Consider the following 26,902-nt stretch of genomic DNA (forward strand, 5'->3'; position numbering starts at 1 on the left):
AATAAATATTTTTTAGTTTTGAATTCTGCAATTCTTTTTTTCTGGGCCAATTCTAAACTAAATTAGAATATCTCAATGCAAAAAAACACACACACACACAATCAGCCTATCAGAGCTTAAAAGAGATAACAGGGAAGTTATGGAGCTGATCTTCCTCACTGATCTTCATTTGTTTACAGTAGTAGTCAAATACCTGGCTTTGGAGCTGTGGATGAATATCTCCAGGCATGGAGAGGTCAGTCAGAAAGAACAGAAGACCTCAATGGTATCCAAAACAATTTTTTTTTCTAGAAAATGTAACATTATGTGGTCAAGGCAGTCCAAACAGAATGGACTACTGCAATACACTTTCAATGCGGCTGCTTTGAAGACCATTCAGAATCTGAAATTGGTGCTGAATACAGTGGCCTCCATGCTGCTAGGTGAGAGCAGCTATGGATGTATAATATTAGTGTTGTGGGCCATTCGTTCATTCCCAATAACCTTCTGAGTATAGTTGAAGTTTTAGTTCCAGTTTTTAATGCCCTACATCATTTGACTCCAAGGTACAGGTAATCTTCATTTAACTACAGTAATTTGTACAGGAAAGTCCATTGTATGTGAGAAACTACATCACTGCCCTGCAAAACAGCAGTTCTAGTAGGAGAGGACCTCACATAACTGTGATTTGCAACTTCCTACCAACTTCCTATTACTTTGTCGGAAAGTGGTAGGGAAGGTTCCAAATAGTAATCATTGTAACTGCATGGAATGTTGTGATGTCCATAATTCAAGGACTGATCATAACTACCACTTGCTCAGTGACATTGTAAGTTTGGCTGCTGAAGGAGTGGTCATGAAATGAAGGTCCACCTGTACCTTGTAGAGTAACTTCTCTAGGTAGAACTGACCTGTCCAGTGTATTCATCCCAGGCGTGGCAATCTAGACTGTCCCAGTTGTGAGCCAAAGGAATGGTGCCCTTTCTCTTGGCATCTTTTAAAAAGATTTTGATGATAACATAAGAAGAGCAAACTTAGGGCCAATTAATAAATGCCACTTGAAACATCTGTTTGAACGTGAAGAGGAAACTTCCTATTTTTTTTTACAGACAGACAGATAATCAGAGTTGGAAGGGACCTTGTAGGTCATCTAGTCCAACCCCCCTCCCAAGCGGGAGACCCTACACCATTAAAAAGAAAAAGATGTTTCTGGATGGGTTGCAAAAATACAAGGATATGATCTCATTAATACTAAAATAATGCTCTCCAAGTCTTGGTTAGGAAAGCATCTCAAAGAGGTCCATAATACGAACGTGTAATGGTAGCGTTTGGCATTACATTCCAAAAAGTTGTTTCGGAGGAGTACCCCGTCTGCAACGCGGGAGCTTTTTTCTTTAACATTCAGCAGGCACACAATCGAATTTATTGGAAGGTTAAAAAATTCTAAAGTACCGCAAGGGCCCTAAACAATGAGCGACGGTGTCCTATCTGTATTAAATAAGTCTCCTGTCTGCATTTGCTACGGGATCACCGCCTGTCCCATTCAACGCCGTTCAACCGAACCGCCAGCAATCTGCAAGGCAGGAGTGCGCGTGACGTGCATTTTAACCTTGGTCTTTCATCGCGCACCCTAGAGGCCCGGGCTCCTTCTATCTCCGCCCCTCTGTGCCGAGTTGTGACCAATAGCATTAATTCTACCACGATCCCGTGATTTCCTATTGGCTGTCAGGAGCGGCACGCTTTCACTCCGGCTCCGACACCTTGGTGATACGGGACTCGGGAAGAAGGAGGCCAAGATGGCGGCCGCTTTGGCGGCTCGGGATGTTTTCCTTTTTTCCAGCCCGTTCTCGGCTTTCCTTCTTTTGGCTGAGCTGCTTTTGCTGGCTCAAGCCCCGGCCTTTAACATCGCCTCTCCCTTCTGTCACCACCACATCCCCAGTGCCAGGGAGGTGAGGATCCTGGGGGAATAGAGGGAGGCAAAATATTCCGAACAAGGGAAACGGATGGGCTGAACTGCGGGACTTAAGCCATACATTCCATTTTTATGTGTTTTTTCGCTTGCTCGTTTAAGTGTTCAGAGTTGCTCCCATCGTATTTGGGACTTAGTTGACTGAACAACAGATTATTGAACCAAATTGTGTGTGTGGGGGTCACTAATGGAAGTACAGCCACATTTCAAAACGACGTTTCCTGGTTGGTGATACATAAGGGTTGCGAAAGAAAAGGCTGAAACGTTGTTTTTAAACTGTTCATTCTAAAACCAATGCGGCCCTTGGTCAACTGCTTGTTTGAAATGATAATCCCAAACAGGTTACCTGGAAGTTAGCCCCTTGCATCTTACCTAGTAGTTTTCTTGTTGGATTCCCCATTCATCAAGATGCTTTATTGGCCAGGCTATTTTTCTGAAGATTTTGCAGGCTTTTCAGAGAAAAACATATGTTGAAAATGCAAGGATGGATTTTAAAAACTTGGCAAGTAATTGTAAAAGAGAAAAATCACTTGAAATTAGTTCATAGATCTATTTCAGAAACTTTGCCTATATACTTGTGGTGAATAATAGAAATAATAGAAGGCTGTGCAACCAAATAATAAATATTTTACATACAATCTATTAAAATAAATATGTTTACCTTCCTTTCTACCAAATGTTATTGAGTAATAAGGCTCATTGTGGTTATTAGGAACTGAACACAAAGCAGTTGTATCTATGCTTCAGTTGTAAACATGATAGATCTTAATACTTATCAAAGCACTTTTATTAAATGCACCTATTCTCTAAACAGGTTATTTACAAAGTTTATCTTAAAGAAAATCGAGTTATGAAAAGAAACATTAATGAACAGCTAAGAATTAAAACTGTATATGACAGAAGTGTTGAAGTGTAAGTATAATAATTCCAAAATTATTATTGTTAATAGGAATAGCATTCAGTTTCCCTATCTGAACAAGTAGTTAAAACAAATGGTAACCAATAGCAAAGGAAAAGGGAATGGGACTCAGCTGGCTTTATAAAAAGTGAAGTAATTTGTAATTTGTTTAGTAACGGTGTTTTATGAAGATTAAAAAATGTCTACTGACTGCTCTCTCTGTTCATAGATTGCTCCCTGAAAAAAAACATCTTATAAAGGTAAATTAGTTTTGAATTATCTTTTCTTACATGAAATACTGGTTTAATTATTTTAGGCTAAAGATCTGTGTGATGTATACTTTCAAGGTTGCATTCTAAGTTGCCTAACATCTATAACTGTTCTAGGAAATTATGGCAGATATAATTCACCCATAATGCTAAGCCATAATGTTGTTTCTTTGCTTTTAATTTAAAACAATGCATGGATTAGGTCACTCTAACAAAGCATAAATATATTTCCTTCATTATGATTAATATGTCAGCAATAAGATACAGGCTCACATTTCTCATTTCCTTTCTTTACACCTCCCTTATACAAATTCCATTTTGTTTTAAGTCCAGATTTAGCAAAAATCACAATATGTTAGGATTAATTTGTTTCTATCTCAGAGATAACAAGTTACCTGCCAGATTAAAGAAGTGAATTCCCATCTCATCAGTTTCAGCCCTTACATATTTGCAGCATGCAGCTAGTTCGGCTGATGAACAAAAGTAGGTAGGCAGTTATTCATTCTTCAAAACTTTTATTTCAACACCAGAATCTGTGCCTCAACTGTCCACTAGTAGATTCAGCATAAAATGATAACATCAGTAAAGGTAATAATATTTTCAGAAGTGCCAGTGTTTAATCTAAAATATACAGTATGCTTTTCTGGATTATTATTTCTTCTTAAAATTCCTTCTTGTTTCCTGATGTTACTATTTTACTTTATTATAGGTTTGACATAATATCTTTGAGGTCTTGTATCAGGTGGGATTGTTTCCCCTCCCTAAGATTTTAAGTTTACCAACCACAAATTATCCAACTATGATAGTTTTCAAGAATGGAACTCTTGTGATTGGCAAGGGGTTACTATATCTTTTTAAATAAAGTTAATGAGCTCATGGCTGTGAAAATATGATTACAAGGTCATTAGAGTTTTGACTTAAATCTTTAGAAGGAATTTTTTAAAGTGTCAAATCCTTTTTTATTGTGTTATTTTTCTTTTGTTTAGAACAAGCTCTTCCCACAAGCTATTTCTTATTTAGAGAAGGCATTTCAAGTTCGGAAACCTATGGGTACTGTCTTGTTAAGTAGGTATGTATATTTTCCAGCATTTTTAATTGGGAGAATCAAGGAGATTTATTTTTACAAATGCATTCCATATATTATTTTTCATCTCTCAAAGAGAGAAGCTCAATTTGAATAAGCAACTTAACATTCTGACACTGCTTAATAGCTTTTATAATTAGGCTGTTGTTTTGTTTGGGACTGTTATGTGCATTCATCTCACTCATAAATATGTGATTATGATTTAATTGAAGACAGTGTGTAACAAACCAGTATTTAAGGAAGAAGGATGATCCTCACAGATACTGTCGAGAAGCCTGTGCAGAACATACCAAGTGTGGGCCAGTTATAGTCCCTGAAGAACACCTGCAGGTAACTCAAACTTACTTTATGATTTGTAGCTCAGATTATGCAGGAATATTTATACCAACAAAACGTGCAAATATAGTAGCCACCACATTTCCTTCTAATTGGCAAAACTTGCTAAGAAAAATGCTAAAGCACCTATATCAATTTAATTTGCCTGATGCACTTTGAACTGTGTGATACGGCAATTTTCTCTTACAGTTACCTTTTGCACAAGACCAAAGGAAGACAGCTGTACCATGACATGTGAAAATTTTTAATTTAAGTTTAAAAAAAACCAGAAACCTAGAAAAAAAGATGATAAATATATATATGTGAATATTACATTTCTTTTTCAAATTTCTTTATGAACTTTGGGTCTTTTCAAAGCTCTTTTAGAATTTGAAAATGTTGCTGTCTAGAATACTTTGAAAGCAGGGATGGGATTCAAATTTTTTAACAACCGGTTCTATGGGCGTGGCTAGGTGAGCATGACCATGTGACTGGGTGGGTGTACCCCCCCCCCATGTGTTGTGGGCCTCCTTTTTGCTCCTGGGCCTCAGGGAAGGCCAAAAATGGAGTGCAAGGCAGGCACGGCACCCCCTCTGTGCTCTGTTTTTGGGCATCCTGGGCCCCAGGGAAGCCTCCGGGGGGGGTGCGTTTTTGCTCCCAAGAAGCTTCCCTGGGACCCAGGAAGGCAAAAAATGGAGTGTACCTGTGTGCCCCTTTGCCTCCTGGGCCCCAGGGAAGCCTCCTGGGCGAAGCAGTAAGACAGTGAGGGGGGGTCCCGGCACAGCTGTTCATCAGAAGGCATGGCAGGAGCACGATTTGCCTGTTGTCTGAACTACGCAGAATCATAGAACCGGTAGAATCCCACCCCTGTTTGAAAGCTATCAAGCTCTTTTTCTTTGCCACAGGCATAGTGTAAAACTTTAAAAACAATTAGAATAGAATCTTAATTCAAATGTTTTTTTAGCCTAAGAAAAAATTGTAGGAAATATGTACGTTTTATGGTTAAAAGAAAGAAACCAGTTGGTCTACTGGTGAAAACATCGGGTTAGTAGCCAGCAGATCAAATGTTCTAGTCCCGCCTTAAGCATGATGACTGTTGGATAACTTTGGACCAGTCAATCTCGTTCTCAGCCCAACCCACCTCATGGGGTGATGGTTGTGGGGAAAATAGGAACAGGAAGGAGAATTAGGTATGTTCCTCGCCTTATAAAGGTGGGATAATAATTTAAATAAATAAATATTTGAAGACTATTTGACACTGATTTCTTAAAATGTATTGTCTTAGCAATGTAGGGTATGTAATATGAATGGACGGAATTGTCAGACTGTTGGTGAAGCAGACAAGGAAGGCATTCGAGATGCTGATTTTATACTGTATGTTAGTGCTCTGACTACTGAAAGATGTGGCCAAGAAAACATCATCGCATATGCAGCATATTGTCAGCTAGAAGCAGATATGGACAGGTAATCTCCAAGCTAACTTTAAATCGATGAACTATCAGATGAAATGCTCTGAAAAGACTTACTTGCCATCCGGGGATTGATCAGATTTCTCCAAGGACAAGGATAGATCTGTCAGTAGATGTCACAAGTAGTTTTCACAACTGGCTACTTTTCCCAGAGTCACTGTTTCCCCATCTCAGAAAGTTTGGTTCAGAGGGTGGACTGTGGGGAGCTACAGTCCTCAAGTATTTCCAATGAAGATTTACCTGCATGTATTCTGTTTTGAGAGAGGGAAGGGTGGACGATGTAGCCAGGGAATCAGAAAGACATAAATATCCTACCCCCCTCACTTCTTCCCTGCTGATCTTCAGCTGATAATGCATAATTCTGTGATTACACTGCAGGAAAGGTCACACAGAACCTTCAGTGAAGAGAGCAGCAGGAAACAGGATTCCAAGTGAGTCCTGCTGACTGAGTTTTTCCCCATGTGAGAATAGTAGGAGAATGATAGCCCTGCAGTGATCTGAAGGCTTTCATAGGAAGCCACATTTTAAAGTGTGATGCCACAGTGATTCCCCTTGTGGTGCCCGGGTGTGATGGTGAGCAGTTGGCCTGCAGAATCTCCCATAGTATATAGCTTTCGTGCTTCCTATCCCACTTGTTTGTTTGTTTTTAACATTTTTTTTAAAAAGGTAGACCAACTTTTATTCCCAGAATCTGCTCAGGTGGATACTGTATACATAATAGTTGGCTGCAACACAGGCTTTGTTTAAAAATATGCTTATCTGCCTAGAAAAGAAAAGTGATAAAGAGTATCGTGCAAGGTGAGGCTATATTCAGTTAGCTTTATGTATCTAACAAACTTATCAAGTTACTTATGGTAACTCTGTGGCAGAAGCACCGATATCATGTCACTATTTAAAACTATTTTTTGGTCCACAGACCAAAAAGTTTGAGACCCAGTAATATAACAATTGTGGTCTTGCCCTTGGACTTCCCTCCTATCTTCATTGAGTTACTACGAGAAAAATAAATAAAACATGACTGTGTGAAAACTATTTAAAGCTTCTTGAGGAAAGACATGATACTAACACATTCATTATTAAAGATCTGTAGCCTGAAGCAAGAAATATTTTATTGAAGGGTCATCATCTCAGGATCATAGACTGTATCCATGGCTGAGAAAATCCCAAATATGAGAATCACTTCTGTATGGCCTGTGTTGCTGGATATGTGATCAATATTGAGTTTTTTCTTAGCACGGTAGAAAGTGAGTATGTCAAGGGGGGAAATGGATATTTGATAGGAATCTCAATAGATGAAATTTGTATAGGTACTATAGTTTTCCATACATAAGTACCACTAATTGAGAGAGAACATTTTTTCTTTTTTCTGAATTTTCATTCCACAGATTTAATGGTTGCATGAGGAAAGGTTACTCCAGGAACATTTTTGTATATAAGATGTTTGTAGGCTATGATAATACAAGATATTTACATGTAATAATGAAGCGTAGCATTTTTAAATTCCTTATTTTGTACAACGTATCTCCATTTTTCCAGACCAATTGCAGGATATGCTAATCTGTGTCCAAATATGATTTCAACCCAACCACAGGAGTTTATTGGCATGTTGTCTACAGTGAAACATGAAATCATTCATGCTTTGGTAAGAATTGGTATTTGATGCTGTGTTGTTTTTTTTTAAATCCTGTAAAGAATAGATTTCTAAAAAATTTGTACTGGGGCTCAAAAATTCTATAAAGTATACAAGATCACAATCTCTAGATCTTTATATCAGGCACAATATTAAAAGAGGAAGAGGAAGAAAAGATAGTAGTGGTTCACCAGAGGAAAAGGATAAAAAATCAAGACTGTTTATAAACATTTAAGCTTCAATATTATTAGCATTTTTTGATCCTGTCCAATTCCCCAACTTCTCTTTATAGTTTTTGTCATTCACCATTTTTTTCAAAGTCTTATCTTTGAGATTGGCTAAATAAGGCATTGCCCTAATACTTGGTTTGGAATTTAACATATTAGTCATATTTTCTTCATGCTATACTATGCTAGAATATTTGTGATGGTTGTGTTTTTGTGAATATTTCTGACACAGATAATCCTTGCTTAATGACTGCCCTATTCAATGATTATTCAAAGTTACAACAATGCTGAAAATGTAAATTTATCACCAGTCCTCATACTTACAACTGCCGCTGTGTCCCACAGTCATGTGGTTGCCTTTTGCATGCTTCAGGGCCAGCTTCTGACAAGTAGAGTCAATAAAAAAGCTATCTGTTGAATGTTGTGGTTGCCTGTGGTTCTTGCTTAACGACTACTGATGATTCATTTAATGACAGTGGCAAAGGTGAGGTTATAAGTCTGGTGCAGTCATGTGATACTAGTCATGTCATTAGTGATGCAGTTACCAGTCCCAATTATCATTAATTGAGGACTACCTTGGTGTGGGATTGTGTCTTTCTTCCTCTCTTCCTAGCAATTTTCTGTCAGAAGTTGTAACGTAAAATACTTTTGGGGTTTTATTTAAGGGTTTCTCTGCTGGACTTTTTGCATTTTATCATGATGATGATGGAAATCCTTTGACTGCTAGATACGCAAATGGATTGCCACTATTTAATGAAAGGTATATTCTGACTTTTACAATTTTTACAAAACTGATTTCACTGAACAGTACTTGTGGATATGATTAAAAATAGTTATTATGCAAATAGCATACCTGCTCCTTGGTTTTCAGTGGTAATTGCATTGGAAGTCAGTTGTCTTGAAGATACAATTGCTACTTTACTCAGATATTCAATAGTTGAGACTCAGCTTATTGATCATATTAAGAACTAATCCTGCTTCCCAGTTGTAACAACTGAATTGTCTTCCTTTCAGCCTTGGTGTGTATCAGTGGAGTGATAAAGTTATACGTAAAGCAGTAAGATTATGGGATGTGCGGGATAATAACATTTTGCCTCATAATGTATTCCTTTTGGTAACTCCTAAGGTAGTTGTAAGTATTATTTTTATTTTATTTCACAAAAATCTGAACTGGTTGTCTAGATTCTTAGTGGCAAATAGTGATGGAAGCTATGTTCAACATGTTAAGATTCAGCCCTACTGCTCAGTCTCTGACAAAAATGTTTCCTCATATTGTCAGTTTCGAAATCAGTTTAGCTTGGAAACCAATTCCTGAGGGTTCTCTGAATGACAAGAGAAGATTAACCAGGAAATATACTGTACCTATAGATGCATATTCTCCAAACCCCCAGTGTCCTTCAAACACTGCCACAGAATCTGGAATAATTATAATGCCTCAATACTCTGCCTCCCTCAATTCTCTATAGCAGAAGAAGCAAATTTGTCGATCTTTTAGGTGTTGATTTAGTTCAGCTAGCATCCCTTATTGTACTCTGCTTCCTCGGGCTCCTGGGAGTTAAATAGATGAGCATCTAAATTGCCACACACTGTTATGTGTGAACAAAGGTTCTGGGAAAATTATTCCACTTCCACGCTATTGCTGCTGCTTCTACTTTATGGGGAATTCTTGATGGTTCCAGTTGTATTTAAATTATTAAAATATTTATGTTTTTTCCTGCTCTCTATAATTTGTAATGATTTTAAGAATTGAATCATTGCTAAATGCTCCATAATAATGTACTGCAGGGGCTGAGGCTGTGTGATCTGTCACAGAATCACCCTTTTGCTGGTTTCCAAGTGCTATTAATTTATAATGAAGTTTCTTGACTTCAAGAAAATATGAAAGCACTTTAGGTTCTCATTAAAAATCTCTGTTGGGTAAATATAATGTAAACTTGATGTGTAAAATGAAGCAGGTGTTATTTTGAAATAAATAATGTTGAGATTTGTTTTATACCTTTCTAAAGGAGGAGGCAAGAAAACACTTTGACTGTCCAAATTTGGAAGGAATGGAACTAGAAAATCAAGGTGGCATAGGCACAGAGCTTAATCACTGGGAGAAACGGTTATTAGAGGTAAGTATACTCAATATATAGATATTCATGGGGTTGTTTCAGTATGAAATTCAGCCTGTAGAATCTCAACTGGTTTTGTCTCTAGTAAGTAGTAATAGAGCAACTCAAGGATGTTTAGAATGATTTTTTTTATTGATCAGTACAGCCGGAATGAATACAGGTATATATCATTAACTAAAAACTAAAAGGCATCAGAGAATATATTGTAGCCTTTATCTACATACCTGGACTTATTTAATTCCTTTATTTTGAAGGTTGTAGAGAAGAATTCTATGTTAGTCTGTAAATAATAGAAAATTGATTGTTTAGTATGCGAAGGAAAGATGCAAGGTATCTTTGTCAAGATACCAGGCCAGGAATGAAAGTTCATGTATATTTTATAATTTAGAAGCATTCACATTAACAGTTACAGTAATTAGATTCTCCATTCTTCCATTTAGCTACTCTATTGCTCTATTTCTTATTATAAGAAAATCCTGGATGTAATTTACAGATAGCTCCCTGATATCCCAAGAGCAACTCCTAATTTCTCTGTGATTATTAAAGTAATGAAATATGCTTCCCTATTGGCAAAAATATTATTTTTCTCTCCCACTTCTTTGCTTCCCACAAAATGCAGAACTGTTTCTCTGGTTACTTTACTGCAGCTAACTATTATTGATTTTGTTTAATTCCAGAATGAAGCAATGACTGGATCACAAACACAGAACAGGGTCTTCTCCCGGATTACTCTGGCATTAATGGAAGACACGGGGTAAAAAAAAGATGCATTATAGTTATATAATATTACCTGTAGTGCTTTATAAATTACTTCCAAAGTGTTGCAAAGCCCTAGTAAGTGGAGAGTAGGAGATACTTCCTAACAGGCCATAAGTGTCATGGATTTCTCTGCGCTGTTGGAAATGCATAAAAAGACATGTAAGAGAATAGCAGAAACTGGTGGGTAGATGCCTAGTCAGATAGAGTTGAATGGTGTTTATGGTGGATTTTGTGTTATCCGTTGAAACACATTCCCAGTACTTTATAGCAGCAACCTTTCCGGCTCAGTGGACCTGCGAAGGTGGCAGCGACAGGGTGGGGGTGGAGAGGGGATAGTTTCAGTGTATGTGCATTGCATTCACAAATGCAGCTTCACTTGCACACGCACACACCCACTACATCCATGGCTAGTTCTGAATGGGCTGCAGCCCAGTACTGGACCACAGACCAGGGGGTTGGGGATTCTTGGTTTTTTTTTCTTTTCATTATTTCATTAATGAAATATGCTTAAGTATTGGGAAGGAGGACCCGGGAGTCTTGGGCAACATAACACAGGTGCCTTCTTTACAACCTAATAATCCCTAAGACTATTAACACTTTGATTCTTTGATGTTAATAGTTCAGAAAGTTGGACTCTAAAAAATCTTTCCATTTCCATTTGTTATTTTTACAGCTGGTATAAAGTGAATTATAGCATGGCAGAAAAACTAGAATGGGGCCGAGGAAAAGGCTGTGATTTTGTGATGAAAAGCTGCAAGTTTTGGATCAATCAGCAACGGAGAAAGTAAGAATAATATAGGTGCACTGCATGTTCATTGATGGCCTTGAAATTGTCCTTACACATTAACTATTGTGAATAGTGAGTAGTGTTTATTAATACCGAAACACATATGTATAACACGTTAACTGCTGTTCTGTTTTTAATCTTAAGAAAAGAACCAGTAGCCCCATATTGTGACACTCTGAGAAGTAATCCATTACAATTAACATGCAGGCAGGACCAAAGAGCAGTAGCAGTGTGCAATTTACAGAAATTCCCTCAACAGTTGCCTCAGGAATATCAGGTATGTTGTATGACACATGAAACAAAAGTATGCCTCATTCTTCTGAATTAATAACCTTGTTCAGAAGCAATGTTAAACCAAAGGCTGTATTCATTCAATGGGCTATGCCAGGGTTTATGTATTAGGTGATAATTACTTTGGTTTTATCATTACAAGGGATTAAAGCATTCCTAGTGCCCTTCCGTATACTTACAGTTGCACTGATTCTGTCTAGTGGAGAAGGGTTTAAGAGGGAAGATAGATGCTTTAAGGTTCTACAAGACTTAGGCTACCCGTTTTGCCTCTTAAAACTATCTAAATCCCCAAATTAGGAAATAAAACATCCCAGAGAGATACCTTGCTGGTTCAAAGAGCAGGAATACAAAATGTAATAGTAAGTCATAACAAGCACCGTCTCCTGTTACAAACTGTATTGATTAGGTTTAAACATTGTGAAAAGCCAGGCATCCTCATTCACCGTGTTTGTGTGAATCCAGGTTTAATATTACAAGAGCATCTTTTGTCTTCTAATAATATTATGAAAGCATCCTTTGTCTTCATCATCCCTGCTTCTTGGCTACTCTTCCAGCATAGCAGAAAAAAGGGTTTAGATCAGTGCTTTTTTAATGAATCCAACTTACTTCTTTTGAAGTTAAAAGGAATTGAAATCTGTATAATTATACTTGAAGAGCGTACAAGCATCTTCACATTGGGTTAAAAATTTCAGTGTTTCATTTTTTTCCATTAAATCACTCCCAATTCTAAGCGATTGCCTAAATAAATCCCTGCAGTTTTCTTGACCAGGATTTTCAGAAGGGTTTGCCGTTGCTTCTTCTTACACCTGAGAGGGAAGAACTGGCCCACGTATACCTAGCTGGCTTTGTGCCTAAGGCAAGATTAGAAGTCATCATCTCTCAGTTTTTTAGCTTGATGCCTTAACCACTGCACCAGACTTATTTCATTAATTAGCTTTTAATCTTATTAAAGCTAAACTGCATTTAAATAGAAGTTAATCTTATCTAAAAATCAGCCAGCTATGGAAGCATCCTTGTAGCTCCAGCAGTAACAGAGAGATAAGGTAGGAGCTATCAAGCATGATTAGAATTATATTTGAATACATCATTGGCTGAATTAATGCATTGCGCTAAAGCAAACCATATTGTGGTTTGTCAGGTTTCGCTTATCCTGCGATAGGAATTCACTTGTTTATTCTTGTTCAACAAACCGTAACACTTTAATGCAATATATGACTGTGAGACCAGGGATGGGGTAGCTCAGCCTCTACAACTTTTGGAGATCATTGGGTGACACAATAATATTACTGGAAGAGATAGAAATTATTATGTTGTTATAAAGCTTAGTACATTGTGTTGTTTCAATGCACAGTTGTTTGTATACTGCATTTAAAGTTAATAATATTATTATTTAGATAGCTTTTAATATTGAGAAAAGAGAAATAATTTTCTTATCAATATTACAAATTAGATTTCAATATTACATCTTGATTTGTGGAAATTTTAAGAGTTTAAAGTAAAAATGGAATAGGGAAACGTTTATTTTAACCCTTATTCTGCTTTAGCCATAGGAAACACTTTAAAATTGGACAACTGGGATGAAGACATTTTGAATTTCAGTAGTCAAGTCTCAGTGCTCTGAGGTTGTGTCTAATCTATAAGCCTCAGGCTGCACAGCCCTGCCAGAGGTAAAACATAGGCGTAACAGCCTTACTAAAATAATTATTGCTGAAAGCAGCATAGTTATAGAAGTATTTCACAACAAGCAGGCATATACAGACTGAGCAAACTGAACAGGAGCATTGTGTGGTATTGTAAAATCATACTTCTGTACGACTATAGATTTAATGTTACACTTTGGATATTTTTCTTGAAAATGTTTTAATAGGATGACAGTAAACTGTCACTTCCGAAGCATAGTGGATTGCAACATCACCAGCTTGTATGTCACAACACAAATAATTTCTAAAAATATTTTATTTACTAATAATCATAATATGACACAATATGTTTTCCTTTGGCAAAGATTACATTCTGTTTTGTAAGAATAGAGACACTTTTATATGTAATTTGGCATATACATACATCAATTCAATATAGTACTTCTTGGGGAACTGGCATGTCTGACCCTTTGTTTCTTTGTCCGTTTTGGTAGCATAACAATGTATTTCTTGGGTGTATATGACTTTTTTAAATGTTTTTCTTTTTTGTATTTTTAAATTGCATTTTAACTACAATGTGTTTGTCAGCTGCTGTTACTGTTTAATTGCATTTTTAAATACAATATATTTGTCAACAGCTGTTACTATCAAAAAGCATATCCTGAGGCAGTTTTAATTCTAGTAACAATTGCCGCTATGTTATCTAGTTTCCTTTCATTTGAAACTTCTGTATGTGAATATAATTTCTCCATTAGTAATAAAGATGCAGTTATCGCCAAAAGCTGTTACTGTAACTTAACTTTTCCTTGCTTTTGCAACCATATCTGTAACACTTTTTTTCTTTACAGTATTTTGATAGTCTGTATGGCGTGTTGCCAAACGACTTGCCTCACTATGGAGGGTCGGTTGAAATTGCTGACTACTGCCCTTTTAGTCAAGAATTCAGTTGGCACTTAAGCGGTGAATTTCAGCGCAGTTCAGATTGTCGGATACTGGAAAACCAACCAGGTCAGTTGGCTTTGTACTTGACTCCACCTTTGGTCATATCCAGTAGTGTACATTTGACTCAAATTTAACACAATATGCTAGGGGATCCCAGATCACTCCGAAGGAAGCCTTAGAGCAGAGGTGTCCAACTGGATTTCTTCAAGAGCCAGATCAGCATTGGAGTTTTCCACAGGCCAGCCAGGGTCAGGGAGATGGGGCAGATGCCTCCTGCAGCACCTTGCCGGCCAAAATGGGGTGCAGGGGCCTCGTACAGTCGCCCACACCTTGTTTTCTACCTGGACGGCCTCCTGCAGCACTTTGCCAGCCAAAACGGGGTGCGGGGGGGGCATTTTCGGCGGGCCTTGAGTTTGACACCCCTGCTTAGAGCTATGATGCAGCAAGAACTTCCACTATATACGCTCTTTGAATGGTAATAATCTTGGTTTATGGACAATGCACGGTGGCTGCATAGATCTTTAGGGGACCTGCAATTTTAATATTTTTCCCTTCCCTGAAAATAGTCGTTGAGATTTCTTTTACCAGTACTGCGCTTGAAATGTTTAAAATTTGGCAGAGGTGTTCTTTTATCCTGCAATGCTTTGCCCACACCTTCTCACCCAGTGCTGACCATTCCATAAGTTGGGAGGTGTACTCCACGCATGAGCTGTTGTATGGGTAGAACATCTGGATTTGGGTGATCTGAACCTAAATTGGAAGAGGCAATCCGAGCGGCGGGCGGTGCGGCGGCAGGCGGGCGGGCGGCGGCGACGGCGGGCGGTGGGCGGTGCGGGCGGGCGGCGGGTGAGCAGCGGGCGGGGCGGGACGAGGCGGGCGGGCGATTTCTTGCCGGGCGGTGGGGGGTCTCTTTTGGCCGGCCCCGATTTTTTTTTCAGAGGGGAATATCATGCCTGAATCTGATAGATCCTAGCAGAAAATTGCAAATTTTTTTGTAGATCCTTTCAGAAACTATGGTGCAGAGAAATATGGGCCAAATTCCATTTGCCTCATTCAAAAGTCAGCTTTCATTATGGAACAGTGCAGAAAGAAATTGAGTTATCCTGATTGGGGTAGTGGCTGTTATCAGGTAACTGCAACACATTTTAATTTAATTTTGCATTTTGTACCACTCTGCTATATTAAAATAATTACATTATTAATTTAATTATTTGTTTCATGTTTTCTATACTGAGGCAAGTGTTACATGTATATGACTAGACTTTTTAAGAATGATGAAGGAAAAAACTGCACAATTATCAGTTTATAGATTAAGTAATTTGTAAAAGATTTTCTTCTCACATAGATGTATGTAGTCACTAAACCTTTTACCAAATGCATGTGGAGATAACATGTTTGGATCATCAGGCTTTTGAAATAATTTTAAAGTAGGTATTAATACTAAGGTGAAGAAAATAGAGCAGGTTCATCTTAGGAGCAATTATTTGGAAAGTACCAATACATTTTGCATGTTTCTTTATATAATGAGATCGGAAACAAAGTACATCATGAAAGGTTCAAAAGCAGCTGCTGTAATGAAATAGTTTCTCTATGCAATCTACTTTGTAAACGTATCATATTTGGTTTTATTCCAAAGGTTTCTTGCTCTCCCCGTGGACTGACCGTTTGGATCAAGGACGTGGCATATTTATGCAGTCACTCAGGTCAAATTCTCACAGTGCATATTCAGATGAATGGATGGCTACATATGGGGAATCTAATTTGCCCAGCGTGCTTGGATTTCTGCGATTTCTGCCCGCCTGAACAGGATCCCCCTCCAGTTGCTAATTTAACAAGAGTTGCACCTATTGGTAAGTAAAATCAGAATAAAACTTTTAGAATTGCTCCATTTAATCATATTTATTTCTGATTTTTAACAGAAATAATGACATAACCTTCAATCACTTAGAGGATAAGAACTATTGTAGCTATTCTTCATTGCTCTAAATATTTCTGACACATTCACACAAACAACCTATTATGATTTTTTTCAGTCTTTCATTTGATAGATTAATTCCTAAATTCCTGAAGCATCTCAACTTCTAACTCTTTTTGAAGGGCAGGAGATAATAAATATTTTAAATGCTCTTCAAAGAACATTAAAAGCACCTGTACAATTACTATTTTTCTCATCTTTGTACTATTTTTTTCTATTTTAGATCTGTGTTCTTGTTCTCCCAGCCTGGTAATAACTCTATGGCTACTGATGGTGAACTTGTTTCCACTACTAGCTGGATTTCTTCTATGTGCATGGAGTTAAAATGTGTATATGGTTTGTCAGGGGTCCCCTACAGCTGAGCACATCTTGAAGGCAGCTATCCAGAAGGGCAGTCACATCGTCTACATTTTGGAAAGAGTCCAGCTAGGAAAGGCTGACTGAAGTTTCTAGAGAGATAGGGACAACATTTAGAAGGTTATCTCAATGAAGAGCTAGTGTTGACCGAAATATGTAATTTTCACATTGATAACAAATTTGGAGGAACAAATTTGTCAGTGTAGTTGAATGCCTTTGGGTGCCACTATTCAGGATGACTTTTTATTATGTGCAATTCTCTATGATATAATTTGGTAGTTGGGTTTTTGTTTTGGCATCTTTTGACAGAGATATACCTCAGTTTCCTTTAGTCAAAAGCCATAAAATCAATTGCCATTACGTTAAGAACAACTCAGCATTGTGTAGAATTTTTTTTTAAGAGTGTCTTGGCTTGGGGGTTAAGATGCTTCCAGAGTTACTCTGTAGACTCTGGTGATTCCAAGTTATTTCTTCTATGAAGCTTTTGCTGCTCAAAATATGAAATAGCTTTTCAACAGCTGCACAATATGCACTTTTAGAATATTTGAATGAAAATATTTATATCTTCATTTTAACAGTAGACAAAACTATTATTCAATGGCTTTTTTCTTCAAAGGCTAGAAACAAAGTATGTTTGCTGGCATGTAAGCTCTCTTGAACTCTGTTGAACCTATAGTACCTATAGTAGTTCTGAGTAACTGAATTTGGGCTACATACTTTGTTTCTTACCAGGTAATTTGAGGAATTTAATTACCTTTGTAGATATTTCCCTTGTGTTATGAAACAGGCAAAGATTGGTAATCTGTACCCTACACCATCCCAGTTGACTTAAAGAGTTTGAAATTCACCATTACGTTGTAGTGCATAATGATAGCAATTGGAAAACATTACAGATAACATATGGATCCCTTTGTAGCTAAAATACAGTTTTATTACCAAGGGACCACGTTTGGCTATTGGATGAAAGAACAGTTAACCTTAAATTTACATTATGGAATACAAGGGCTTAAATATACCGGGGAGTCCTTGGTGCTCTCTAAACTTGGTTGTTTGCTCGCAGACATTTCATTACCTGATTAGACAACATCATCAGTGCTAGAGAGTGTGGGGTTTGCTCCCTGTTTATAAGCACCACCTTGCCCTACAAGGTTTGTGGGGGTGTGGTTTCTCTCTTTGGTAATTCCTTGCTTAGGGTATTGTTTTCTGTTTATTTTTGTCTGGCATTAATTCCTGCTTATGTGGGTGTTGGTTATTGGAAAGGATGTGTTCTGGGAGTGGGGGTTGTTTCCTATTTAGCTTTTTTTATTGTCTCTGAATGTGTATAAATGTGGCTTATCTTTATGTGTTTGTTGATGGATGACTGCTTTGTCTAAATGATAAGCGTCCAGGAATTCTCTAGTCTTTTGGGATTTAGATTGGTCTAGGATGCCCAGTTTTCTAGTTGAAACCATGGTTGAGTTTGTCCATGTTTTGTGAGATTAAGGAGTGTTCATTATGTCTTCTGACTGCTAGTCGATGCTCATGGAGGGACTCTGCTAGTCTTCTATCTGTCCTACATTGTGGCTGTTACCCTTCTTACACATAAATTGTGTATAAACAAGGAGCAAACCCCACACTCACTAGCACAGATGATGGTACCTAATCAGGTAATGAAACAACTTCAAAGAAACAACCAAGTGCAGAGAGCATCAAGGACTCCACAATTCAATCCTGATTACATATATTCTCTTCTGTTGGAACTTAATACTGTTTACAGGACACAGATTAATTACTGTGTCACAGAATACTGCACATTATATAAAAAAAATAGTGAATAACTTTTTATAATCCAGTTCCTTGGAGAATGAAAAATGTTCAAGGACTAGGTTGTGGTATTCTCTTTGAATTGGTTGGTGCTGTTTTCAGATTGGGAAGTAAATGTTATGTAGTCTTAAATGGTGATTCATATTCACTGAAAGCTGTGACCAATAGAGATGGTGACTAGGAATGGTCCTAAAGCTTCTTGTGAAATGTTCCAGTAGAAGCAGGCTAGTCCATGGGACTAGATAAGAATTTTAGATGGGACCCATTCTAAGAATTCTTCTCTCAAACCAGAGTATCGTTACTCCTAAAGGGAAATCTATAATAGTGCCTGTTGGATAACATTTTTTCTACAGTAGTCCCTATTTTTAGAAATAAAATGGTGAAAATTAAGTGGCTTCTCTCCAGAACAGGGATCCCCAACCGCCAGGCTGCGGCCTACTAGCGGGGCACAGCCCATACAGAACCTGGCCGAACAAGCGGTGGCCAAGCATGTGCACGTGTGTAACTCCACTTGCACAATCGGCAGGCACTCACGTGCAAAGCTGCATTTGCGGGAATGGTGGGCACATGTGCCCGCTGCTTGCACAAATGGAGCTGCACGCGTGCCTCTACCGCTAACACAAACCATCCCCTTCCCACCCCACCCCACCCCGGGCGGGCTTCCAAGCCAGAAAGATTGGGAACCGCTACTCCACAACATGCAAAGGCTGACTGAAGAACGTGTGACAGAATTTGCTTATATTACACACCCTGCATTAGCCTTAAATAAAAGAGGGTGGAATGGAAGTAATGAGAATAGCAATAAAATATTAGGTTTGAGAAATATGTATACTTTGAATGAGGAATAGTTCATTTTCTAATCCAAATGGTTATACAGCTAAAATATTAGTGTGAAACAGATCTATAAAAATAAGGAAGACAAACTATTTTTATATGTGCAATGTAAAACTTAAATGGCATCTTGTAAGGATGTTTTAAATACTTGAACCTTTTTTCCCTGTCTGTCTTGAAGTAAAAAAAAAAAAAATTGCACTGCAGTAGGGGTTGTTTTTTTGTAAGTATTTATATTTATGTTAATGTAGTGTTGCTATGAAAATAATGCTATGGCATTCTTGACTGAGAAATGATTAATTTGTTGCTGGATTCTAGTTGATCCTTTTGAGAAATGGCTAGGAAGAAGAAAGTATGATGTGCCAGAGTACACAACGTTTAAAGAGATTTTGACTGTATTACTGTTGTATGTTGTAAACATGGGTATATCAATACATTGTATGATGCAGATTTGTGGTTGCTTTAATCTGAGATTCTTTGTATGAGCGAGAACATGGTAGCAGTTAATAATCCAATCTCAAAGTTAAATCACTTTCCTGCGTTAGTAGAAAATATTCCAGCAAACCAATGAGCCTTCATAGTCTTTAATCAGTACAGAAAGTAAATGTTGACACTATCTCAGATACCAGACCTGCTTTTAAGCAATCTTTTTTAAATACAAGGGTTTTCAAACATTTTCAACTGCAGAATCTATTACAGGTAGTTCTCAAATTATGACAGTTGGGATTGGAATTTCCATTGTAGGTCATGGCAGTCATAAATTGAGTCATCATGTGACTGGATCCAAATTTACAAACATTTTGACCATAAGCCTTAAGCAAATCATCATTAAGTGAATCTGGCTTTTCCAGTGGATGCTTTCTTTTGCTGGAAATCAGCCAAAAAAGGTTACATATTGCAATCATGTGACCACAAGGTGTTGCAGTCCTAAATGTGAGCTGGTTTTCAAGCACCCGAATTGCAGTCATGTAACTGCAGAGATGGTGTGACGGTCATGAGAGCAAATAGAAGTTATAAAGCACTTTTTCCATGGACAGTGTAAGTTTGAACTATTTTTAACAAACAGTTATAAGTCAAAGACTACCTGTAGCTTTTTTTTTTAATATCCATAAATTTCCGATCAAAAAGTAAAAGTGAATTTTTCCCCCCTTCTTGGTTTCTCAACGGAACCCCTTCAGGTCAGTCATAGAATGCTTGAGTGTCATGAAACACAATTTTCAAAACCCTGCCCTAGAATGTAACCAGTTATGAGATCATTTGGAAACCAGTGCTGTATCTAAGGCATAAAAGATGGCTTTTTTTCTTTTTAGGAAAAAGAGAGAAGGAATTAGTTTATATAAGTTGAATATCTTGTCAGAGTAATCACTTCCTACACGGAAGCCAACTTTTTAATAATAATTGCCTAATTTGGCTTCAAGCACATCAAGTCTTTCAGGCTGCTTAGGATTTTAAAACTAATAATTACACTGAATATTTGATTATTTGATGTTCTTAGTAGTTAAAGACACTGAGCTTGTCAACTGGAAAGCTGGCAGTCTGGGTTCCAGACCTGAGAAACATGTGATAGGGTGAATGAATTCCCATTACTTACCTCAGCTCCTGCCTACCTAGCAGTTCAAAAGCATGCAAATGCTAGTAGAGAAATAGGTTCTGCTTCGGTGGGAAGGACTCAATTGAACAAACTTTAATTTAACTTTAATTCAGTATTTCATGCTATTGTAATTATGTTTGGAAAAACAAGTAATTCACCAATTCGGAAGTTTTGCTTTTATGTGATGTACCCCATGTCTATCGAGATAAAATATAACATTATTGATGTTCTTTAATTTCCCTGAATTTCTGGAAAATGCTGTGTGTCAGATCACTTTGTACGTGTGTGTTGTTTGATGCTCTGAATGTTAATTTTTACATATGTACTGTACTTCTCATTTCTCAAACTGAAACTTGTTTCAGATTATTGAAATTAATATTTGCTACATGATGTAAATACATAATTATTTTCTATTTATTTGTGAGTTGATTTAAGAGCTGGTTAATTATTTGATGTTCAAAATATTTCCATTGCCTATGTTAAATATGTGGAAAGTTGTTTTAGTATACGGTTCATCATGAGAATATTGTGTTAATTAAAGAAATTTATTTCTAAAAAATGTTGTTTTCTCTTATTTACTTATGCATTTGTTTATAAACTGGGACAATGTAGAAGATGCTCACAGCTGCTTTTAAAAAAACACTGTAGAATGATGAATGACATTATTTAAAATTGCTATCAATTTTATCAAAATTGCTATCAAAATTGTATGATCCAGATTCATATTTTAAATAACCTTCTTGGAATTTAGCTTAATTAAAAATGCTGCAAGCCTTGTTGTCAGTATGATGTATCCATTTTCCTTTGCAGATTTATATTTTCAGCAGAATTTGGCAGAGTCTTTGGGGATTATATATTAATGTGGAAAAGTTAAAAGATGTGTATGAAAGAAAAAAATTGAGATAAGGCACTGGACAAAAAGAAAATTTGGGGGGGGAAGCATGATATAAATACTGAAAGTTTAAGATGGGTAGAGGAATGGAGTTGAGTTTTAATAAAGCTGGAGCTAAAAAGAGCAGAATAAGCTAGTCAGTGGCTGGAAATTTTGGAATATAAAGTAAAAGGAATAGAAATAGAACACTTTGTCTTGTCAGCTTTGCAACCCTATTATCGCTAAGTCCAGTTGAAATTACCCAGAGATCTCAGAATTGCTGCTTCCTAAGACACACATAGAAATGAAATTAATGAGTTGAGATGACTAGTATCAACAGATTGGTGTGTTGTGTAGCAAGCTGAAGTCATAGATTATGAGCAGTGATTTGCTTAACCATGCTTTGTCAAGGAAGACAGCTGGTTTCAAAGAGTATAAGCTAGCAGCCAACAAACTATTATGGCACTGTGAATTTAGCCATCAACATCACATGCAGTTTGATCAATTACGAACAGTGCTCAGTTAACAAAGGTAATTGAGACTGCAATTTCTCAAGCAACGCGGTCCTAAAACACAATGTTACATGACTGCATCACTTAGCAACAGCAATCCCAAGAGTCCCATTGCCCTCATTAAGCAAGAATTGTAAGGACTTACTGTCAGTTTCCCACAAGCAAAATCAAGTACTTACAAGTAGCTGGCGGGTGAGTGCTACAGCACAAGCATGGCCATCAGGTAAGGGATGACTGTTAACAGTTGTAAAGGCAGTTGCTATGGCCCAACACAAACACACTGGGAAATATCAAATCCTTGAGGGCGAAAAAGTGGTGGGATTGTGAACAATTTACCAGAGCAACTTGTGACCTTCCCTTCTTGCTTCCCTACTGACTTTGCTTATAGGAAGCCAGCAGGGAAAAGGACACAGATTGTGAATACATGACAGTGGGATGCTGCAACCATTGTTAAATGCGAACTGGTTGCCAAGCACCCAAATGACATTCTTGTGATCGTTGGGGTGCTGGGATGGCCAGAACTTCAAGGTCTGGTTATATAAGTACCACCGACACAATTTTGAATGGTTGTTGAATAAGTGGTTGTAACGAAGGGCTACCTGTAATCATTTCTTCTACCACAAATATCTAGTTTTAAATTCTACTTCACTCAAGCTGAATTAAGAAATGTGGCTCTTGATAAAAGTTATGCAATTACCAGGTGTTCAGCACAAAAGTCTGAACAATTCTCACAACAGCTAAACGTATATGATTGACTCTCTGCAAGTACAGCTTTATACGGATGGAACTTGAGTGGTGAAAATGACATTCCCACTTCAGAGTCTTCTATACTTGGGTCCTGAAGTCAATACAGAAATGCATAATAGTGTTTTGTCTTCACACTCAGTGCAGATGGTTACACAAAAGAAATACAGAGTAATTTCCCTTAAGACCACAATTAAGTTAATACCAGGGGCTTTTGTTTTTTTTTTTTTGTTTGTTTGCATGTTGCGTGCTTGCTTTAATTCTCCATTGTCAAGTTGACAGACACCTTGCTTGCTGGCTTTGTTCTCCATGTCAGGCTGACAAATCTTGAGTCGAGACAGACTATACTGGTTAGTTGCAGCATTGGATCTTACATATGTTCCGGATGCTTTTGCAGGCAAGTGATGAACTCTTTGACTGACTTTCCTTGGTAGCAGATTAGGTAGATATTTACGAATAGTGGAAACCTAGGAGAAATGCAGTTGAAGATAAATCTTCAATCAGTATGTTGTTTTGTACCCTGTATAATCATTGATGTGTACGCAAGGATCGGTATCAGGTAATTTTTAACTAGCAATTCTTTTGACTAGCATTTTGTTACACTTATTTTTGTAGAACAGCCTTCTCCAACTAGATTGTTAGATAGGTAACTTGGGAAATTTGATCCTGAGATTTGGACATACAATTTTTCATGGATAATGATAGCAGTGTGATTAGAACTGAAGGTTGTATAAATTACCGTAGAAATTATTTTTACAAGTTTTTTTTACAAATTGCTATAATCAACTGAAAATTTCAATTAACTATCCTTCACAATGAATGGCCATCTAAAAAGACTGAACTCCTAAATTTCTGTGAATCAACTTGAATTATCAATTTACATACAGTAGATCATGATATAATCACGTGGAAATGGAAACCAAATTAAAACATTTAGAGATGTTCCATCTTTTGAAAGGAATTGTTTCATACCACAAGTATGGAATTAAATATAACATCCCACTACTTTTAAAAGAATGAAAAATTAGCATGGTGAGAAAAAGTCATCTTTGGATTTTTGGATTTTTTACATAGATGTACAAGTATGAGTGGCTGGGTGTATGATAATTGGACACTCTACAGCTAAATAGCTATAGCAATAAGAGTAGCAGCAAAAAATAAGTTGAATTAGCTTGAGTTGTTTCATTTCACTTGAAATTTTAGATTAATTAATAATATCAGGCCCAAAATTAGCATTAGCAAAACTGGGTTGCAAAAATTCTGACCACTAGAGAGCACCAAAGAGAGAGAAAAAGAGATCTGATTCTTCACTATTATCTAGTGAAAATATTGCTCTGGATTTTTGCAGCCAACAAAAATAACAAAACTCACTGGATTATTGGTTGAAATGTTCTGAATGACCCACGGCTGCTCATAGGTGTATTTAGTATCTAAAAAAAACCCTACTTACTTGTCAACCAAATTCTTCTGCTTCAGGATCTTATAGACTTCAGCTGATGTTTGAGGTCCTTGTAGCTTCTGTCCATTCAACATTTCTTTTTCCAACTGTTCAATTGTCTAAAATAAAGTACGAGTTGCTTGTTTTAGAATGAATGAAATGGCATTAAATTCTATATAAGCTGATGAAAAAATCTGAATATTTTAAAGCTCTAACTTTCCAATACAGTACAAACTAAATAAACAGGATTTTGGAGCCATTTCTAAACTTGAGTTTAATGGTTTTAAAATTATGAAATGTATTATAATAATAATATAATTTAGAGCTAAGCTACATGTGACATTATACATGCATTCACACTTTAACCATTGAATGAACCAGTTGGCTGGGTTCACAAAATCGATTTACCCTCAGGGTCCTACTGTAGCTTCTAACAGTACTCAATCTTCATTGAAAACAAAATAAAACCCATCTTCATTTTTGAAATATGGATTCAGAAATAATTGGATGACTCTAGGAAGTGCTGTAAGTGAATAATGGGGAATCTGCTTTAGAGGCAGATGCATTCTCCCTGTGTTTGCAATGTGGGGAAGCAGTCTCAATTCAAACTTATAAAGATGAGGGTTTCTTTTTTTAATTGTAAGGGCTTACTTTCAAGAAATCACAGGATTGTGGAGGCTACCTGTACTTGAAAACTTCTTAATTAAAAATTAATATATCCCTTAAAAATTCAGGGAAATATTCACAAATATATCTGCCTTGAAAGTAGCTCATGTTGAACTGTGTAGCCAAGTCAAACATCAGATATTGACCACAGGAAATTGTTTATGAGATTTTTATTAGGTCATTAAGTGTTTTATGATCATTTTAGGTCATAAAATTGTTTATAAAATTTGCCAAATGTCAATTCCATGGGAGTCATGGCTCCCAGATTTGGGGTGCTTTCTGTAAGTTAGCCCACTTGAGGTACCTTGTTTGAAAATGTTTTGTCCTATGATATGCTATTTTGTTCAGTTAAACGTTACAGACACGAGAGTTATAATAATATATACAGGATATTATCAGACATGTCAAATCAACTTCAAAAACACACTGACCCTGCCCCCATCAACCAACAGCATGTCTGGCTACTTCCCCAAAATTGTGCTCTACTAAGCTATGTAGTTTTATCTTTAAAATGCAGCCAACTTCTCTTCCTCATGCAGGGAATATAGCAAAACATGTCCTTACTTTTCCTCCACGTGCAAATGCTTCAGCCACCTTCCTGTTACGTCCCCCATAGCATGTGGTAATCAGATCTGCAACCCCACAGCTTTCCAGAAATGTATTTATGGAGACTGTGCCCTTGCAGAAGATTTTAGCAAAGGCAATCATTTCCATCAGGCCCAGGCGAATCACAGCTGCCTTGGTATTGTCCCCAAAGCCCAGCCCATCACAGAAGCCAGCTCCAACAGCCACAATGTTCTAACATCCAATGGAAAAATGAGGAAGAAGGAAAAAAAGAAATCATGAGTTAAAAACATCAGATAATCTTGGGTTCTAATAACTGAGACCAAACCCTTACTAGCACTGATGATGTTACTTAGTTGGATAATGGAATGTCTGGAGGAAAACAACCAAACTCAGAGACCACCAAGGACCCCTCAAATCTTGGGCTCTCCCACACAAGACCCATAACTACCACTTTGATACCACCCACCAGGCTGCCAGGCTAATCCAGATGTTAATTATGCTTTATAGTTTAATACATAAAAACCCAACTAGCAAAAACTGACTGAAACTATGCCTGAACACACTACAGCTTAAAGTTTAAGCCTTAAACTGTTCTATTTAGTGACTGTAATTAGTCCTAATGATATAATGGTTCAGATGTAGTAATAATTCTGTTTTAGAAGATTATATAGGACAAAGGAAAACAAAAATAATGGACTTCTGCTTCACCTTCATTAGCCAGAATTAAGAGGTTAAGATGCTAAAGCAGAATATCATGAAAAATGATCCTTATAAGAAAGAGAGAGAGAGAGAGAAAGAAAAAAAGAATGAACGAACGAATGAACAAACTTTGGATACCCAATTAGTAACTATAGTTGAACAGCTTTAGTTGCTATTAGAGCTACAGACCTGAGACAGACCTCATAGGTGTATTTAATTAATTAATACAAGGAAAATTTTTTGGGGCCCCTCTTTTAAAATAAAAAAAAATACAACACCCCCCCACAAAAAAAAAAAAAAAAAAAAAAAAAAAAAAAAAAAAAAAAAAAAAAAAAAAAAACCCAAAAAAAAAAAAAACCCAACAACAAAAAAAAAAAAAAAAAAAAAAAAAAACCAAAAAAAAACACCCCCCCCACAATCTAGTACTTAGAATGTAAAGATATACTGTTTTATTTATTGGTGATAATCTCAATTA

At 37.0% G+C, this 26,902-nt stretch overlaps 2 protein-coding genes across 7 annotated transcripts in view; one reads left to right on the forward strand and one right to left on the reverse strand.

Moving 5' to 3' along the window:
* The first annotated feature begins 1,732 nt into the window (after nucleotides 1–1,732).
* On the forward strand, nucleotides 1,733–21,489 carry LMLN (leishmanolysin like peptidase). Of its 6 annotated transcripts, XM_087950180.1 has the most exons (19): nucleotides 1,836–1,928; nucleotides 2,373–2,454; nucleotides 2,763–2,860; nucleotides 3,076–3,106; nucleotides 3,497–3,602; nucleotides 4,102–4,184; nucleotides 4,412–4,529; nucleotides 5,800–5,978; nucleotides 7,520–7,625; nucleotides 8,506–8,600; nucleotides 8,855–8,972; nucleotides 9,847–9,954; nucleotides 10,632–10,708; nucleotides 11,387–11,497; nucleotides 11,645–11,777; nucleotides 14,280–14,439; nucleotides 15,372–15,502; nucleotides 16,010–16,223; nucleotides 16,572–21,489. In XM_087950180.1, exons 6-19 carry the CDS (start codon nucleotides 4,162–4,164, stop codon nucleotides 16,670–16,672), a joined length of 1,674 nt encoding a protein of 557 aa, XP_087806306.1. In that variant the 5' UTR covers nucleotides 1,836–1,928; nucleotides 2,373–2,454; nucleotides 2,763–2,860; nucleotides 3,076–3,106; nucleotides 3,497–3,602; nucleotides 4,102–4,161; the 3' UTR covers nucleotides 16,673–21,489. The 6 variants fall into 6 exon arrangements, with proteins under 6 accessions (XP_026521213.2, XP_026521212.2, XP_087806304.1 ...); XM_087950179.1 differs by lacking the exon at nucleotides 3,497–3,602; XM_026665428.2 differs by lacking the exons at nucleotides 2,373–2,454; nucleotides 3,497–3,602 and having other exon boundaries at nucleotides 1,733–1,928; nucleotides 11,708–11,777.
* Nucleotides 21,457–26,902, reverse strand: part of LOC113410741 (glycerol-3-phosphate dehydrogenase 1-like protein) — a 31,585-nt gene continuing 26,139 nt past the window's right edge. The window contains exons 6-8 of the mRNA XM_087950182.1: nucleotides 25,726–25,959; nucleotides 24,508–24,614; nucleotides 21,457–23,524 (exon numbers count right to left, since the gene is read on the reverse strand). Of these exons, the coding sequence (XP_087806308.1) occupies nucleotides 23,428–23,524; nucleotides 24,508–24,614; nucleotides 25,726–25,959 (438 nt within the window). The 3' untranslated portion in view covers nucleotides 21,457–23,427. The remainder of the gene's footprint in view (nucleotides 23,525–24,507; nucleotides 24,615–25,725; nucleotides 25,960–26,902) is intronic.

The sequence above is a fragment of the Notechis scutatus genome, chromosome 1, assembly GCF_049901735.1.
Source record: "Notechis scutatus isolate UNSWTSFEM ecotype Mainland chromosome 1, rNotScu1.2, whole genome shotgun sequence".
Lineage (NCBI taxonomy): Eukaryota > Metazoa > Chordata > Lepidosauria > Squamata > Elapidae > Notechis > Notechis scutatus.